This window comes from Brachyistius frenatus, unplaced genomic scaffold (genome assembly GCF_029030835.1).
Source record: "Brachyistius frenatus isolate BFR_SWC_R1_liver_20210118 unplaced genomic scaffold, ASM2903083v1 Contig_102, whole genome shotgun sequence".
In the NCBI taxonomy this organism is placed as follows: domain Eukaryota; kingdom Metazoa; phylum Chordata; class Actinopteri; family Embiotocidae; genus Brachyistius; species Brachyistius frenatus.
Genome location: NW_027210701.1, coordinates 600049 through 615717, shown reverse-complemented (window position 1 = coordinate 615717; position 15669 = coordinate 600049). Strand labels below are relative to the sequence as shown.

General features: G+C 42.5%; 1 protein-coding gene across 1 annotated transcript; it reads left to right on the top strand.

Annotated features, from left to right (window-relative positions):
• Nucleotides 1-1703: 1703 nt before the first annotated feature.
• LOC138628495 (solute carrier family 2, facilitated glucose transporter member 1) lies at nucleotides 1704-7078 on the top strand. The gene is made up of 10 exons (XM_069711567.1): nucleotides 1704-1718; nucleotides 2665-2763; nucleotides 3271-3431; nucleotides 3520-3760; nucleotides 4917-5079; nucleotides 5166-5350; nucleotides 5566-5667; nucleotides 5795-5896; nucleotides 6398-6601; nucleotides 6899-7078. The coding sequence occupies exons 1-10, from the start codon at nucleotides 1704-1706 to the stop codon at nucleotides 7076-7078; spliced, it is 1452 nt and encodes a 483-aa protein (XP_069567668.1).
• Nucleotides 7079-15669: the final 8591 nt, after the last annotated feature.

The following is a 15669-nucleotide window of genomic DNA, read 5'->3' as shown; positions in this document are numbered from 1 at the left end:
AACACAAGCATACATAACCATAAACACAGATAATTACGATGACTATTATAAACTTGAAATTCCAGATTATACAAACAAGCAAACATCAAGTCAAGATGGCTTCAACCCTGAATGCTCCGTTTGTCCCCGTCTTGATAGCAAAGTATGAGTATAACTCAAGCAAAATTCAATATTTGTCACAGTAGTTTGTGGGTGTTGCTTTTTCAGAGCGTCTTTCAATAAATGCTGCTGTTGTTGTTTCTCTCTATGATTCAATTTCTCCAAAAACAGAAAATCTGCTCTATGATAATTAATTTCAGAGGTTTGAAGTGTGATTTCCCATCATTGGACTTCAACTATTTTAGTCTAATCCTCCCAAACAGGGACAAGAACACAGATTTATGTTTCAACATACAGGATCATAACAACTAGTACCAGATATCATGTTCTACTCGCATGTAGGAGGAGTATCAGAAGAAAAGTGCCGACCAGGTTCCCATCAACCAGAGGACACGGTCTGTTTGGAAAACTCTGCAGAGAACGGAGGAGAATGTCATGATGACGATGCATCACTCAGACATTTGTTCAAATAAGACAACAAAGTTTGTTATTTAACAGATTTTTAAAGCTTTTTTTTCAGTCTCACAAAACTTGAATGGTTCAAAGTGAAAACAAAACCCTTTTTTTTTGTTTTGTTATTTTCTCATGTCATGGTCAGTGGTAGAGTCTCCTCATCTGGTGGGGGAATCATATTAGGGCTTGGGCAAGTTAAGAGATGCACTGTTCGACATGGATCTATTTCTCCTGAGCTTCTAGAAACACATGTAAAGGACAAGGACAAATTTTCAGCACAGGATACAAACAATGTTATAAAACACACGCACGCACACGCAGCTGAAGCACGTGGCGGTGTCGTCGCCGAGATGCCTGCTCGGTGCTCCAAATGCAAACAGGTTGCTGTTCAGCGGCGAACTGGGATCAGTTCTGATGTTTCTGGATCTAAGTCTGCGTTCGGCTGCAGCAGGTGAACAGATCCTGAGTCAGTCCGGACTCAGAGAACCAGAAGAGGCCCGCGGCTGCTATTATGACAGGTCGGCCCCAAATTCAGCAGCCGGGTGAGACTTCATCACTGGACTCACTGGTGCACAGTGTGTGTGTGTGGAGTTTAAACACATACAGTCATATCTGAACCTCAGCGATGCAGACGGGATCAACGGACACTCAGCAGCAGTGAGGATTTTAAATTAATATTCAGATGAGGACATAAAGTCTGGACTGTGCGCGCTGCCTGTGAAGGTTTTCTGCTCTCTATTTATACTTCTGGACAAAACCAGCTTCACTACACAATACAGGTGAGTGTGCATAAAAAATGATGTTCATGGAGAAATATTTTTATATACATTATATATATATATATATATATATATATATATATATATATATATATATATATATATATATATACTAAAGTTAGTTTTCATGTGATGCAGCTGGGGAAAAAACTGATAAATCATATTTAAAAAAAACACCAAGAGCAAAACATATATGTGTGTAACAAAAAAGTCTCTCATTTGCAGTCTGTAAAAGAATGTGTGTTAAATTAATCCTACAAAAACACATGTTTATGTATTCTGTACGGCTTCGTTGATTCTCAGAGAATAAAATCAGAAGAAAATAAATGCACCTCCATCCCGACTGACGGAAACGCTGACTCAGCCTGACAAATGGCGCCTCAGGAGGTTTGTTTGTGTTCAACTATTTTTTTACAAATGTCTGAACAGAACTCACAGAACGGCTCACACTCATGGTGATTAAAACTCTGGACATGTTGCCAATGTGTGAAAATACTGCAGTTCCAGGAAACCTGGAGCTTTACAAACAGTCACAGGATCGAATATGTTGAGAGAAACACGAGGAGTCTGCGAGGTTGGTTACTGAGCTGCATAACATTAAATTGAGAGTATTTAAAAAAAAATTTGCATGACTGAAATTGCAGCTAATTTTACTTTAGATTACGTTATTTTTGTTGCGCAGCAAAAAAAAACTGCCTGCCGTTAAGGCAAAAAGTCTAAATGATACTTAAATATGACTCGTACAAGTTACATTGTAATGTCATTTTGGCCATCACCATCTTGTTATTTTGGAGCAGGAAGTGACCATATTTGGATGAGCTGGGGGAGGAGCAAGCGGTGGATCCAATGTTACTACGTCCCGCCGACCGATAACTGCAACCTGCACCACAGGCCTGTCAATCAAACAGACACGCCCACAAAAACATATATTTTCAGATGGACCGCCAGAAAACTTAACTAACAACACCAAAATAACTGGTGGAGACATTTTCTTGACTTTGTATTTGATGGGAGAAGTTGAATGGGAGTCTATGGAGCCAACCTCTAGTCACTGGCACTCGGTGGTATTGCAGCTTAAGGCACTTCTGCAATGGACCCAGAAGCTACGTCCACTTTTATATACTGTCTGGGGTTAACACAAACTCACTACTTCCTGTATCCTTTCAAGTTAAAAGCCTTCCAGTGCTTCATTTCCTAAAAGGCTGTTATTATGAAACATTTTCAGGAACCTATTTTTACTGAAATCAAACCACCACATTTTTTAAATGAGTAATCCAGAACAACTGTTGAAATTAAAGCAATGACACTCACCTCAAGTCCGTCTCTGCCAAAGAGCCATCTGACCACCACGCTCCTGACCTCCATCCTGGCAGCGGTGCTCGGCTCCCTGCAGATCGGATACCACACCGGCAACGTCAACGCTCCGGCCAAGGTGAGTGGGACCGAAGGGAGCTGCAGGGAAAATATGACATGAAATGAATACAGATAGAAGCACTGTTACAGTTCATAATACAGACTCTCATAATCCTGAATTTACAGTATTTTCAGTGTTCTTGCCTTTTTCCACGAATAAATCTTTTTAGCTTTAAAAGGGGATTTATAAATTATAGGAAAGTAAGTGTAAATTAAGATACATCTGAAAAATTGTTTTTAAATAAATCGCACACTAGGGCTTGTAGTCTGGCTGATATTCCATAAAAGGTCTACATCAAGCATATATATCAGTCAAGCAGAAGGGAACAAACACAAATCCTGCAGAGCACCAATAAAACATTGAAAAAAGTGAATCATCCCCTGAAACACCAGCCTGATGTGCAACACCAATAGTAGAGTTTTAGCATAAACCTATGGAACAAAAAAGGAGCAAATACAACCAACAACCCAGTAAAACTTAAGCGTTTACTGATGCAGATGGTCTCTCTTGACTCTTGCTGTTCAGATCATCGAGCAGTTTTTCAACCACACCTGGAGATCCAGACACAACCAGTCGATGCCCGATCACAGCCTGACTCTGCTGTGGTCGCTCTCCGTCAGCATTAAGGACTTCGGAGCTCTGCTGGGCTCGCTGGGAGTCAAATACCTGGCAGATTCTTACGGCAGGTATATAGTGCTGCATATGAAACGTTATTTTTTTATAGGTCCTCCATCACTGCTTCTGTCATGTGTTTGTTGGCCCCGCCCCCTGCAGGCGTAACTCCATCCTGATCGTGAATTGTCTCTCTGTGGCCGGAACCTGCATGATGTGCGCTTCCAAAGCCAGCGAGTCCTTCGAGGTTCTGATCCTGGGCCGGCTGGTGTTCGGGCTGTTCTGCGGTCTGGTGATGAGTCTCAACCCGCTCTACATCCAGGAGGTGTCACCCACTGACCTAAGGGGGGCCTTCGCCACCCTCAACCAGGTGTCCTTCGCCACGGGCATCCTGGTGGGAATGGTGAGGTTGGATGGTTGGGTTTATTCTCTCCAAACTGGATTTGGGTCAGAGAGCAAAAATGGACGAAGCCGACCGTCTTCCATACATAAAGATTTTTAGGAACTGTGTGGTTCTGGACAAGGAACTGTTTGACTTCAATTCATCTGTTCTTAATGAGGATTTTTACGCGTCTCCTGAGATGATTTGTTCGATTTGATACTTGACTCTCAAACACCTTTTTCATTTTCCTCTCTGAATGGACACATTTGTTTATATCGAGGTATTGTTTTTGTTTATTTAGCTTCTGTTGTGTTAAATTGTCTTAAATCCAACTCTTTAAAGTCATAATTCAGACATTTAACCAAACATGAAACATACATTAAATGAAATAATAACCAAATGAAATAACAGATGAGATTGAAGGTTGATATTTACTTAGAGCTTCTCTCTTTGTTGTGGTGGTTTGAAGGGAAAAAGAAGCACTGCAGGCCAAAAAGGGGCGGAGTTATATCACTTCCTGGGACACACCCAGGAAGTGATATAAAGGCCAGTTATATATGAGGGTGTCAAGTGAAGTTAGGTCTTTAAAACATGTGATTCAACATGTCGTTTATTATGTCGAACGGCTGTGTTTGATTTAGGAATGAGAACGATGGCCAAAACCCCGACACCAGAAATTCAAAAGGGACATATTTATTGCCAGTGTTGGAACAATTTTTCAGGTCCTTTTTTTAAGTAAAAGTAAAAAAAATATACAGGGAAAAACTTCACTATTAAAGTTAAAGTCCTGTATTTAAAACCTTACTTCAGGAAAAGTATGTACGTATTATCAGCAAAATGTACTTAAAGTACTAACTCTGCAGAAAATACTTTGTCATGTTTGGGAATTAATATTACTGCTGCATTAATGTGCATTTTGCTGCTATAGTTAAGTTTAACTACTCTATACTGTTGGTTAATTTAAACTACGGTAATGCCTCGTATTTACCCAAGACATATTTTTTCAATGAAGGAGGAAAATTTTCTCAGCACATAAAGGAATATTTAATCCTTCAGTTTATCAGAAGAATTCAGATTTAAAATCAACAAATTTGGATGTTTTGTACTGGCCAGGAAGGGGATGAAGTACTTAAGTAAATATACTTAGTTGGTGATGCTCTGCATCTGTTTGGTGCAGGTGGCCGGTCTGGAGACGGCGCTGGGCACGGAGCATCACTGGGCCATGATGCTGTCCCTGTCTGTGATCCCGGCCCTGATCCAGTACCTGGTTCTGCCTTTCTGCCCGGAGAGCCCTCGATACCTGCTCATCAACCGGGGGGAGGAGGGCAAGGCGGAAACTGGTGGGTCCGACTCCGTGTGTGTCTAATTAAACTGCACGTTGTTTAAACTTCGACTTAAAAGACGACACTGTTTTGCCCCCCTGCAGCCCTGCTGAGGCTGAGAGGCCGAGCTGACAAGGTGTTGGCCGAGCTGGAGGAGATGAAAGAAGAGGCCGCCCACACTCAGAGCGGCATCATCATCCGCGAGTTCTTCAGGAAACGCAGATACAGGCAGCCCATCATCATCGTCCTCATCGTCAACCTGGGAAGCCAGCTCTCTGGATTCAACGCAGTCAGTCGTAAAAAAAAAATAGTTGGCCAAAAAACGTAAATTCTTAATAATACTGTAGCTCTGCGGTATTTCTTCAATAAATAATTCAACCTCAGCGCTTCTCTCGAGCTCCCACTCAGATTCAGACACAGTACAACGCCTCCACTCCTCAAAACCACAGACAGATGACCCAGTAACCCACTAAACTGAAATAAAATCTGCCCTATTTCCTCCAGATAATCAACTATTCTACCAGAATGTTCCAGACCAAGTTCGACCAGGCCAAATATCTGACTCTGGGTGTTGGCGCTGTCAACGTGACCTTCACTTTAGTAGCAGTGAGTACAAAATCTAAAATCTCTGCTCCAGCTTTAACCACGATAGGATGGTGTTGCATTTAATTCACAGAGGTGGGGGGATGAAATGTGAGCAGAGTCACCGCTGTGTTGTTTTTTTGCTCTGCAGTTCTTCCTGATGGAGAAGGCCGGGAGGAGGAAGCTGCTGCTGACGGGTTTCATCTCCATCGCGGTGTGCAACTTACTCATGACCATTGTGGATTCTGTCTTGGTGAGATCATCTCAGCCTTTTACGATGAATATGATATTAAAAAAAAAAAAAGAGGCTGTAAACTGTTCTACAGATAGACAGTCACTCTCCGCCTTGAGTGACACACAGAGATCAGAGGACACAAACACAGCAGAGACTCTCACACTGAGCTGGAAACAAACGGCTGCTCACGAATTAGGTAAATAACAGAGGACGGAGCTATGCAGAGCGTCTATCACTGAGTGAGTGAGAGATCGAAGTTACTCCGCGACTTTTCAAATTAAAAGCCCTTCAGTTTCACACAACGTCCAGCCGTATGCAACGTTTTGATTTGAGGGGCAGTCGGTCCCAATAGAAGGGAAACACTGGATTTTTCTGGTTACATTTTTTTCACATCTAAACTGAATTGGAGATGCGATTTAATTTTTTTTTTTTTTAAACACGCCCTGTCATTCTCTACACTTTTCTAAATATGGCTAAAACCGTAACAAAACTGACTTAACCGGTGCCTCCTCCATGTAGCACCTGGTCCCGGAGCTGCGGAGCCTGCAGGTCCTGTTGGTCTTCTGCCTGATCTCGGCCTACGAGCTGGGCCCCGGCCCCATCTCCTGGTTCATCGCTGCCGAGCTCTTCGACCAGCCTGGCAGACCCATCGCCATGGCCTTCACCAGCATGCTCAACTGGGGCGGGAAGTTCGTCCTGGCGCTGCTTTTCCCTCCGTTACTGGTGCGTTACTCGGCCTGCACGCTGTGTGAGCGAGTTCGACTTCAGGGGGAACTCTGGAGGAGGTTTCTTGTTTGCTTTTGTTAGCTCACTTACACCTTCGAGACACGGCAAAGGTTATAAATCTGCCCAGTCTGTTATATATACTGTACGCAGAGTAAAACACACAAATCTTGTTGATAAATATTTTTCTAAATCTTTTCAAATCCGGTTGAAATAATTTAATAAGTTATTAAATGAACAGTTAATGGGGGCTGTTTTCCTCCTCCTCCTTCTTCTACATCTTTCGCTCTCTCTCAGAAACTCTGCGGTGCGTACGTCTACCTCCTCTTCATGGCCGTGGCTCTGGTCGCCTTCGCCTTCACGTGGCTCCGCCTCCCGGAGACGAGAGGCCGCACGTTCGATGACATCGCGGAGGAGTTCAGAGGAGCGGATGGCATCCCTCTGCATAATAAGACTGGCTTCAACACGTTCACCTGAAGGACTCCTCATTGACTCACTGGTCACGCTCACAATGTTAAAGGGTCAGTTTGATGTACAATTAAAACACAACAAAATACATTTATTTGCCTAATTTTTTTTAAACTTTTTTTGTGGCTCTCGCGGGATTTAAAAATTTAAGGTGAATAAGTTCTCATCACGAAAACATAATTTTTTTTTTCTCTTATAGTCAAATAAATTAGCATTTTTCTACATCTGGATCTAAAGTGAACAGAAACAACGATGATTTCTGAGACAGATTTTACAGTTGAGTGGTTTTCTGAAGACTCAGCAGCCGTTTAGTTCAATATTAGTGTGTGAAATCTCGCATATCCCTGAACTGTGTACACTTGTAAGACGTCTGTGAAACCAAACCGCAGCTTTCAGGATTAATATTTCATCGGACACGATCTGCTGGTCTGCTGGGACGTACAGGAACCGCAGAGGAAGAAGAACAAGGTGAAGTTTAAAACCACCGGAGGACAGAAGTATATTTAAATGGAAGCTGATGAAGGATTTCTTCTCATTTGTTTGTTTCAATAAGGAGGCAGAGAATAAATTTAGGAGTTCCCTGACCGCTCTGTTTCTGAGCAAAAAGTGAGACAACGGTGCCACCTACTGGACTGAACTGTACCAGAGCTGCAAATAAACCACTGTGTCAAGAGTAAGTATTTCAGAACTGATTTAAGTGCCAAACACAGATTGTGTTGAACGGCTCAGAGTTAAAACCAGCATCTGTTCAGCTTCAGATAAAACATGACACTATGAAGTCAGCCTTGTTCTTAGTATACAGTTAAAATCAAATAGCAACAGTAGAAAGTCCATCTACAAAAGAAAACTGACAGTTTCTGCAGAAATAAAACATGAATATTATCATTTTGTATTCGAAATGGAAGTAATGAGATTAAAAAGCTGTATTTTGCCTGTTGTGACCTCTGCTGTTAAAACACACCGGTGTAATTGATGGGAATGACGTCACTCAGACCTCACTGTTGGAAGATGAGGATGACTGAGGGTGCTACCAACTTCCAGATGTTCTGGTACAAACAGCTGCCAGGAGGAACGATGACGCTCACCGAGTTCACAACAACACACAAACAACATCACGACTACGGAGATTTCAGCACTAAGAAACTCTCAGAAACCAGAACTAAAGCCGAGAGAGGGAAATGGCTGTTACATTTGAATATAATTTGAGAAATGTTTTTAACATTTTAAGATAAATAAACTATTTAAAACCGACTTGGATCAGCTGGAAAATATCACAAAGTCTGAGCTCATGAATAAAATAATGTTAAAACACTGACAGGAAGCATTTAACTGCACAATAAGTACTTTTACTTTTGATACTCTAAGTACATTTTGTAGATAAACTTTTACTTAAGTTTTGAAGGCAGAACTTTTCACAGTGTTTTGCTCCTACTTTTACTGAAGTAAAGGACCTGAGTACTTCTTTCAATGCTGCTTAATAGATGAACAGTCAGTCAGGACAACTGTCTCTAAAATTGCTAATTTCCTGTTCTGTGTGGTCCACAAACCACATGATACACAACACATCCCACCTGTAGCGGTTTATCGCCAACTGTGCAGTTATGTCGGGTTATAGACAAAAAATAATGACTAATAATACATTTATTTACGCAACATTTTTCAAAGCTACAGCTTCAAACTGCTTCACAAACAACAAACATTTTTGATGATTATTGAATCCACCTTGCACTGTTTTTTTTCTCCATCATATTTATTGTATCTTATATGTGTATATTCCTGTCTGCTTTTCTATGTGAAGCCCACTGAATGGCCCCTGTTTAAATAAACTTGCTCGCTTCTCTTCACTTGTTACTGTTTCTGTTGTTGATAAAAAAAATTTAAATACAAAAAGATCAGCTCACTGTTAAACGTCTGTTAGAGGAAGAACAAGCAGATGTTCTGCTAACCACTTCAAATGTTCTATTTATAGTCATGTTTGCTCTTCTACATCCAAGTCTTATCAATCTGTACGTAGACTATATAAAATGAAAGGAATGTCTGTCTAATTACGCTTATTTATGTCCTTCGCATATCTCCACAACCGTTCGTCACATCTGCTTCAAACTTGGTGGGTGTACTACTGGGGACACGAGGATGCGACATGTTTGATATCAATACATTTTAACAGGTGACAACTGTGGGCGCAGTCGGTGGAATCACAGCTTCACTGCACAGGTCCAGAGAGAATCGCAGTGGAAGGACTCAAGCGTGTCTTCACCTACGTCTGCAGCAATACAACAAGCCGGACAATCATACTGTTAAACAGGCTGAAATGAAACAGCAGTCATACACTGGAGTGAAATAATTATCAGCCAGTGAATTCCAATAAAAATTAAAACTGCAAGCAGTGATGTATGGGCCCTTGCACTCCCGCGCGCCGCCTCCCCGAAGCCATCTCCCTGACGTGCAGCGCGCGAGGGTACCCCATATCCCCGTTTAAAGTTGCTATTTTTGTCTCGTTTCCTGTCTCCAACAGGGGGCACTGGCGAGCCGTTTGGCCACGCCCACTCGCAAAACACATATCAGATGTATTGTCTCACCACGCCGGATGTATGTGACACGTTTTGTGAGGTTTCAAGCATCCGTTGACCTTAAACATCAACTTCCTGTCTTACGGCGAGACATCCAACTTTGCCGCATCGTCACGGCGACGCCCATTGACAAAGTCGAACGAATGTCTCAATATATCATCAACTACATGTTTAGGTTATTGTGACCCGACTTTACCTTCATGTGATCAACCAGTTCGATGTAGAACGTGAAAGTATGAAAAGTGTCATTTCCAGTGGCCAACAGGGGGCGCTATGACTATGAGCGAATATTACCACACAGGGGTCTTCAGGGCGGGGCTGTTATCATACCTGTGATGTTTGGAGAAGGTCGGTCCATGTACATAAGATTTAAAGCAACTCGTAGTTTCATGGCGAGACGCTCAAAATGGCCACCACGCTACGGGCACACACATCGACAAAACCGAATTATTTTAAGAAGATGTAATCCCAAACATGTTATCTGTCCATAGAACCTAAATTCAAGTCGATGCGACAAAATCCCTAGGAGGAGTTCGACAAAGTACAACGTGTAAGAATCGCCCAAAATGGCAACTAAATTGAAAATGGTGGACTTCCTGTCGAGTTGATGTAATAGTGCAATGTAACTTTTTTGTGCGTCTAGGTGTGATACACGTGTCCACCGGATTTCGTGAATTTAGGTAAATGTGGCCGCCGGGGCATCTCTTTAGGGGGCACTCTCGAGCCATTTGGCCGCGCCCGCTAGAATATGAAATTTTTCGCCGGGAGACATATGTGTATCCACTTTCATGAGTTTTTGAATATGATAAAGCCTCCAAAAAGGCAAATCACTTTATGTAAGGAGAAGAACGTCTAACGACGAACGACTAAGAACATTTTTACAAAAAACAATAGGGCTTTCGCACCGATGCTCGGTGCTCGGGCCCTAAAAAGGATTCAGCGTCACACTGAAGCCATCGACAGTATTTTTAACTCCAGCAGGCGGAGACCGACCTCAACAAATGAAACGAGGATGACAACACATGACGCCTCTGTGACTCCTCCCCTCGTCATCATATTGTAACAGGGAGGCGTTCCCCTCCACAGATGCTGAACTGACAGAGAAGAGTCACACATCTAAACTTCAACATGATATTCATGGTCTTTATGTTTTGTTTTCTTCTTCCAGTAAACGAAGGTGAGAAAAACAACAATATTTAAGAGGAAGACGATACAACGATGTTAAAATCCTGTCTGCTTTCCCTGCAGGCGCCTCCAACACCAAACGCGTCTACCAAATACCTCCTTTCATCATTAAGAGAACTGGTGAATCTGTCGACAGCGAGATAAAATGTTCACACAGAATCGCGGATTACGAGGTCATCCTCTGGTACAAACAGGAGGAACACAAAGCTCTGCAGTTCCTGGGATATCTCAATCTGAACTTCCCGTATCCTGAAAAGCAGCTGGAAGGAAAAATCAGCTTTGATGGAAACGGAAAGAAAGAGTCCAGCCTCAACATCTCTGATCTCGGTTTCAGCGACAGTGCTGTGTATTTCTGTGCTGTCAGACGACACAGTGCTGCAGACTCCCCTGCAGTCAATGCAAAAACCCCTCCGTTATCTGTCAGGCTGCTGAACACCTGCAGCCAGCCTCCATCTCAGCCATGCCTTCAGAGATTTGATCAACCTCAAATAGTGCTTGTGGTATTCAAAATGAAGTTTATTTTAGCACTTTAAGATTGTTAGAAACATATTGCATGCGAAAATGAGCATTATTTTTTATTATCTACTGTACTACTGTACTATATATTAAAAAATCTACTGGTTATTTTCTTGATCAGCTTATTGAATATTTGGTGCTAAATATAGAAAATGTCTTTCACAAGTTCCTAGAATCCAAAAAGATATCATTGGAATTCTTGTTTCTAACGAACAAAAGACAGAAATATTTAGCCTGTTGCAGAAAAAGAAAAACAAGTGTGTTTAAGTGTCAGACTTGAAACTCTCTGGCCAGTGAAACAGTGAATTTAAGGAAATAATGACTTGATACTGGAGAAATGATCTGTCCATGCAGCTGGTTAACTTTACTGGACAAGAAATCTTAAAATCAGCCGATTCAAGTCTAGAAATAAGTAAAAACTGATGTTCAAAGGTTTGAATAAAGTAGAAAATGCTGGTTTTTTTTTTCTTCGATTAAATGACTTACAATCAGACTTTGCTACAGAACAGTAACAAGTGACACGGTGAATATTATCAAATAATATCATAGGAAAGTGTGTAATAGACACGCCCATCTACTATAGCAAAGTATGCAATAGCTACACCTGGTGCTGTCTGGGACTTGACAATAACACCTATGTAAATATAGGCATAGGACAAGAGTGTTGAGAGCAAGTACAAAGGCCTTTTTTCACATACAAAGGAGGCAGGAGGCGTGGCCTGATGGCGTAAGTCACAGAGGGAGGGAAGTGGCCTCCTCTGAAAATCAATGAACATGTGGTGCAGCGACACGCCCCCTGCAGCTCTTCATACCTCTGTGAAGATGCGAGTCGGCCAGTTTCACAACATGAATATTACCACCATGACACGAGGCCTCCTCACGTTCACACTCTTTCTGCTGTGGACTTCAGGTAATTAACAATAAAGGATTTCATTACAAGATTTTGCACGTGCAACAGTAAATATTTGCAGTAATCTTTCCTGTCATATTTACAGGTTGTATTGATGGGAGTGATGTCACCCAAGCCCCCATAATGTGGCGCAACGAGAGTAAACATGCATCGATAGACTGCAGCCACACGAAGGATGGTACCTATTACCAGATGTACTGGTACCGACAGCTGCCGGGAGAAACTATGAGACAAATAGTATTTACTGAGGGAAGTAGTGACCCTGTTTTTGAACCAGACTTCAAGGGTGGTAAATTCTCTGCCAAGAAGCCCAACGCAACCCATGGGACGCTGACGGTGGGGACACTGGTGCCGGGAGACACCGGTGTGTATTTCTGTGCCGTTAGTAAGCACAGCGATGCAGACACACTCAGTCCCTGAACAAAAACCCCACAGCTCCATCATCCTGTCTCAGATACTGCAGGGGGGTGTCGAGAACCACAAATACACTTTGATTCATGTGTGAAAGTTGATATGGAGACACTCCCACCTGCATCTCTTCATCTCTCTGCACTGAAAAAAAATCCAACTGAGATCATGACTTCATTTTAGAAAAAACTGATCTGTCCATGCAGCTTGTTAAATTTACTTCTTGAAATCAGCTGGTTACAGTGTAGAAATAAAAAGTTAAATTGAGTCAAAACAAACAGTCGTTTTTAGATCACATGACTTGAAATGAAACTTTGCTACAGAACAATAACAAGTGAAACAGTGAATATTATCAAATAATATCATAGGAAAGCGTGTAATAGACACGCCCATCAAATACAGCAAAGCATGCAATAGCTACGCCTGGTGCTGTCTAGGCGAGAGAATATCACATATGTAAATATAAGCATGTCACGTGACAAGAGTGTTGAGAGCATGTACAAAGGCCTTTTTTCACATACAAAGGAGGCAGGAGGCGTGGCCTGATGGCGTAAGTCACAGAGGGAGGGAAGTGGCCTCCTCTGAAAATCAATGAACATGTGGTGCAGCGACACGCCCCCTGCAGCTCTTCATACCTCTGTGAAGATGCGAGTCGGCCAGTTTCACAACATGAATATTACCACCATGACACGAGGCCTCCTCACGTTCACACTCTTTCTGCTGTGGACTTCAGGTAATTAACAATAAAGGATTTCATTACAAGATTTTGCACGTGCAACAGTAAATATTTGCAGTAATCTTTCCTGTCATATTTACAGGTTGTATTGATGGGAGTGATGTCACCCAAGCCCCCATAATGTGGCGCAACGAGAGTAAACATGCATCGATAGACTGCAGCCACACGAAGGATGGTACCTATTACCAGATGTACTGGTACCGACAGCTGCCGGGAGAAACTATGAGACAAATAGTATTTACTCAGATAAATAATGACCCTGTTTTTGAACCAGACTTCAAGGGTGGTAAATTCTCTGCCAAGAAGCCCAACGCAACCCATGGGACGCTGACGGTGGGGACACTGGTGCCGGGAGACACCGGTGTGTATTTCTGTGCCGTTAGTAAGCACAGCGATGCAGACACACTCAGTCCCTGAACAAAAACCCCACAGCTCCACCATCCTGTCTCAGATACTGCAGGGGGGTGTCGAGAACCACAAATACACTTTGATTCATGTGTGAAAGTTGATATGGAGACACTCCCACCTGCATCTCTTCATCTCTCTGCACTGAAAAAAAATCCAACTGAGATCATGACTTCATTTTAGAAAAAACTGATCTGTCCATGCAGCTTGTTAAATTTACTTCTTGAAATCAGCTGGTTCCAGTGTAGAAATAAAAAGTTAAATTGAGTCAAAACAAACAGTCGTTTTTAGATCACATGACTTGAAATGAAACTTTGCTACAGAACAGTAACAAGTGAAACAGTGAATATTATCAAATAATATCATAGGAAACCCATCAAATACAGCAAAGCATGCAATAGCTACGCCTGGTGCTGTCTAGGCAAGAGAATATCACGTATGTAAATATAGGCATGTCACGTGACAAGAGTGTTGAGAGCAAGTACAAAGGCCTTTTTTCACATACAAAGGAGGCAGGAGGCGTGGCCTGATGGCATAAGTCACAGAGGGAGGGAAGTGGCCTCCTCTGAAAATCAATGAACATGTGGTGCAGCGACACGCCCCCTGCAGCTCTTCATACCTCTGTGAAGATGCGAGTCGGCCAGTTTCACAACATGAATATTACCACCATGACACGAGGCCTCCTCACGTTCACACTCTTTCTGCTGTGGACTTCAGGTAATTAACAATAAAGGATTTCATTACAAGATTTTGCACGTGCAACAGTAAATATTTGCAGTAATCTTTCCTGTCATATTTACAGGTTGTATTGATGGGAGTGATGTCACCCAAACCCCCATAATGTGGCGCAACGAGAGTGAACGTGCATCGATAGACTGCAGCCACACGAAGGGTGTTACCTATTACCGGATGTACTGGTACCGACAGCTGCCGGGAGAAACTATGAGACAAATAGTATTTACTGAGGGAAGTAGTGACCCTGTTTTTGAACCAGAATTCAAGGGTGGTAAATTCTCTGCCAAGAAGCCCAACGCAACCCATGGGACGCTGACGGTGGGGACACTGGTGCCGGGAGACACCGGTGTGTATTTCTGTGCCGTCAGTGAGCACAGCGATGCAGACACACTCAGTCCCTGAACAAAAACCCCACAGCTCCACCATCCTGTCTCAGATACTGCAGGGGGGTGTCGAGAACCACAAATACACTTTGATTCATGTGTGAAAGTTGATATGGAGACACTCCCACCTGCATCTCTTCATCTCTCTGCACTGAAAAAAAATCCAACTGAGATCATGACTTCATTTTAGAAAAAACTGATCTGTCCATGCAGCTTGTTAAATTTACTTCTTGAAATCAGCTGGTTCCAGTGTAGAAATAAAAAGTTAAATTGAGTCAAAACAAACAGTCGTTTTTAGATCACATGACTTGAAATGAAACTTTGCTACAGAACAATAACAAGTGAAACAGTGAATATTATCAAATAATATCATAGGAAAGCGTGTAATAGACACGCCCATCAAATACAGCAAAGCATGCAATAGCTACGCCTGGTGCTGTCTAGGCGAGAGAATATCACATATGTAAATATAAGCATGTCACGTGACAAGAGTGTTGAGAGCATGTACAAAGGCCTTTTTTCACATACAAAGGAGGCAGGAGGCGTGGCCTGATGGCGTAAGTCACAGAGGGAGGGAAGTGGCCTCCTCTGAAAATCAATGAACATGTGGTGCAGCGACACGCCCCCTGCAGCTCTTCATACCTCTGTGAAGATGCGAGTCGGCCAGTTTCACAACATGAATATTACCACCATGACACGAGGCCTCCTCACGTTCACACTCTTTCTGCTGTGGACTTCAGGTAATTAACAAT

Excerpts from the sequence above, each read along its gene's own strand:
- LOC138628495 (XM_069711567.1), top strand. Across the intron at positions 2,764-3,270 it reads ACGTCAACGCTCCGGCCAAG|ATCATCGAGCAGTTTTTCAA; the intron begins GTGAGTGGGACC and ends CTTGCTGTTCAG. Across the intron at positions 5,351-5,565 it reads AGCTCTCTGGATTCAACGCA|ATAATCAACTATTCTACCAG; the intron begins GTCAGTCGTAAA and ends TATTTCCTCCAG.